The following is a 3,253-nucleotide window of genomic DNA, read 5'->3' as shown; positions in this document are numbered from 1 at the left end:
CTCTCTTCTCTCTTCTCTTCTTATTATGTTTACTGGATTATTCTACATCAGATATACTCATGCACGTATTAAGCAGCTTATAGACTACATGGTTAACATGGCCTTTCAAAGGTATAGTCTCTAATATTGATAATAGAGTAGAATAGCAGAGATCCTCAGTAAAACTGCAAAAAACAAAACAAAAAAATCAAAACAAAACAAAAAAAAAAAACATTTAGTGCAGCAGGAAAACACAGAGAGAGAATAATATACATAATTAAAAATGGCATTTCCAACCTGTGCTCAAGAAGGGAGTCCAGAAACACAGCCATGAATTTATCAATATTGTAATCCTTGGTCAGTCCGAAAAGGATCCCCGTAATATCCCTTCAAAACATAAACAAGAAATGGAAGATACTTTGATAAAATAGAGAATACCGCATAAAGAGAGCTGACAGCAAAAGACTGCGATATAAAAGTTCATATGGGGATTGCAAGGCTCACCTGATTTCACTTAGGACATCCACAGTCTTCCTTGGGATTATTAACATGGATTGAAGCTAGAAATCAAGTTCAAAGAAACGCAAGAGCACAATATGATATCAACAATCATGCCACCCAATCTATACGTCCATACTAAAACAGAAGCTAGTAGCAAGAAACTAATAAGGCATCATGGTCCAAGTCAGGACTCATGGAAGGAAAAAAATGGTGCCAAAGTGAAAACGTAAAGCAATACCTGAATCAAGTTGATTAGGGCCATAAATGACATGCGAACACATTGCAAGCTAGCTGATTCATTTGCATCTGCCCTGACTATTTCAGCAATTGAACGCATTAAGCTTTTCACAACATTCGGGGCCAGAGTCACCTTTTGCGCTAGTAAAGTAACAATTATTAGAGCACCAGCCTATAGAGAAAATAAATATGATATCATCCAATCAATCAACTAGAAGCACAAGAAATAAAACCTGCCAGATTATGGTCAGAAAATACCAAACACAAAAATTACACATTTAAACTTGACCTTCGGGTTCGATCCTTTGGCACCAGGTTGAAGCCCGGAATTTACTTATGGAAGAATCCTCTTCACAACATCACTATCAATGGTCACTAGTTGTAGAACCTCAAAAACAACTGCTGTGCAGAACCCAGTCACAACTTTTGATGGGTAAATCTTCTTTTCAGGTGCAGCCTTAAAAATTTAAAACCATCAGGCAATCATGATAGGAAAAAGGAAAACAGAAGAAAACAAATTATATGCCTTCCAAGACCAAACTCTTACATAATTACATATAGCCTCCAAAACCCCCATATCTCGGAGACACTGTTGTACAATGACATTCCTGGGCAGTGGAGCACCTGATGTTTTAACTCCGTTGAGAAATTTCCATCTACTGTTTCTGCACCGCCAACATAAATCAAATAGAATTAAATTATATGCTCAGGGATACAAAATTTAGTTCAGAGACATGATCGTGATAATATCAACTAAAGAAAATCAAGAACGGAAAGAAACATTTCCAACAAAGTATGAACCAAATTTTCCAATAACCAGGCACAGCGAATTTGGAATGTTAATAAACTCATAGAAGAAGAGACTTACCCTGTGTTAATTAATTGCACTATTTGCACAAACACGTGAGTCTCGTGATATGGCAATGCACATAAAATTAGCTCCTCGGCATTGCATACATGAACCCTACAACCACCAAAAGCCAACTATTGACTATCATAAAATTATAATAATGCTTGTTGTCATAAAATTATAATAATCCTTAACAAGCAAGCAACGAAAAACAGAAAAAGAAAAAAGAAGTATGTGAAATTTATCATGACAGGAAAAAACTACACACTTGTATCTACGGATTAAATACTCAAGGGTGTTCACAGCAGAACTCAATTCCAAATACCCTGATAGTAACCGTAAATAGGATCTAATAGATGCGTTTATTCCGTCGTTGTCCTCAATCCCCACCAACTCCCTGTCCAGCTCCTTACTTTTGTAACTAAACAAATCATTCCTGTAGTTCCTAAACCTCTCTTCCTTTTCTATCAAAACTTCCAAACCTAGTAAAAAAATAAACATAAGAAACCACAAAAAAGCACAAAATACTTTTTTTTTTTTCAATTGCGAATTTGAGATGCTAATACCAGAAAGGGCTATGTTGAAGACAGTGTCGAGGTCGATATCGGCAGCCGCTTTGGAGTCGAGTATGAGAGAGGGGCGCGTGAAGGGCTTTTTGAGAGGTTCAGAATCGGCGTACACGTTAGAGAGAGATTTCAAAGCCTGTAGCTGCGCCGAAATTGAGGCTCCTGACATTTTTTCTGGTGAAAATTTCTTAGAATTTCCGTCTTAAACCCTAAACCCTGCAACCGGTGGTTTTAGAGGGAAGGCGGGGAGCTGAATAAGAAGGGCAACGCGGCTGGTTTTGGGTTTAAGTGATATTTTAAATTAATCGGTTCTTAGACTCATATTTGTTTGGTGGGATTAAAATTAGATTTTTGATTAAAAAAATTTAAAATGTGATGCTACCAAAAATCGTACCTGCTGATTTTTCGAGCTTGATGACTGGTGAGGAGCACGAACGTGATCTTCCGATACCTGAAACAAAGGCAACGAGGTGTGTTCTCGTCGCCCCTCCGATGCTTAAGTCAGAAAGGGAAATATATGCGTGAGGCTATGTGCTGAAGAACAATGTCAAACGTACCTGAATAATGGCCCAAGGTTCTGCTTTTATAGAAGTATGTAGTGTACTCCTAGTAGGATTGTGTTGGTTGGATGTTTTTATCCAAGGGAATTTCTATTATAAAGAATGTCCTACTTGTAATGGAATTGTTTGACAAGTGGTGTTAGGGCTGATGTAGAATCCTTGGGTGTTTAGGTTTGTTAGTTAGGTACCCAGATCTTAGGAGGTATGTTGGTGGTGTATGTCTCGAGGACTATTCTCGAGGACATTGAGGGAATGTAAATGTGTCCTCGAGGTATCTCGAGGACTACAATATCTCGAGGACTTAGATGACCTCGAGGACCGAAGAAGAGAAATGAGGTGGGGTATAGATCGAGTCCTCGGGATACACTCCTCGGGGTATATCAATATTGGCATAGTCACTGGCCCCCGTGCACTCGTCCTAGAGATCGTGCTCTTAGGATGGGGTGCACATGGGTTATGTCATTTCTCGAACATATCTCGAGAAGTGACGGCTGATGATATAGGTCGAGATATTATCGTTGCAGAGAGTGGCTTGGATTTGTGACACGTGTCTCTGTGGA

General features: G+C 38.8%; 2 protein-coding genes across 2 annotated transcripts in view; both read right to left on the bottom strand.

Annotated features, from left to right (window-relative positions):
* LOC111412031 (uncharacterized protein At3g06530-like) overlaps positions 1-507 on the bottom strand; it is a 19,551-nt gene extending 19,044 nt beyond the window's left edge. The window contains exons 1-2 of the transcript XR_002705948.1: positions 484-507; positions 277-366 (exon numbers count right to left, since the gene is read on the bottom strand). The gene's annotated coding sequence lies outside the window, so the exon portion shown is untranslated. The remainder of the gene's footprint in view (positions 1-276; positions 367-483) is intronic.
* Positions 508-770: 263 nt separating this feature from the next.
* Positions 771-2,409, bottom strand: LOC111412021 (uncharacterized protein At3g06530-like). The gene is made up of 6 exons (XM_023042758.1): positions 2,134-2,409; positions 1,836-2,049; positions 1,586-1,681; positions 1,265-1,382; positions 976-1,174; positions 771-889 (listed from the first exon to the last, which is right to left on the bottom strand). The coding sequence occupies exons 1-5, from the start codon at positions 2,300-2,302 to the stop codon at positions 1,052-1,054; spliced, it is 720 nt and encodes a 239-aa protein (XP_022898526.1). The 5' UTR covers positions 2,303-2,409; the 3' UTR covers positions 771-889; positions 976-1,051.
* Between the last annotated feature and the right edge of the window lie 844 nt (positions 2,410-3,253).

This window comes from Olea europaea, chromosome 2, assembly GCF_002742605.1.
Source record: "Olea europaea var. sylvestris chromosome 2, O_europaea_v1, whole genome shotgun sequence".
Classification (NCBI taxonomy): Eukaryota; Viridiplantae; Streptophyta; class Magnoliopsida; order Lamiales; family Oleaceae; genus Olea; species Olea europaea.
Note: the sequence above shows the minus strand (reverse complement) of the source record. Positions and strands in the feature narration are given on the sequence as shown.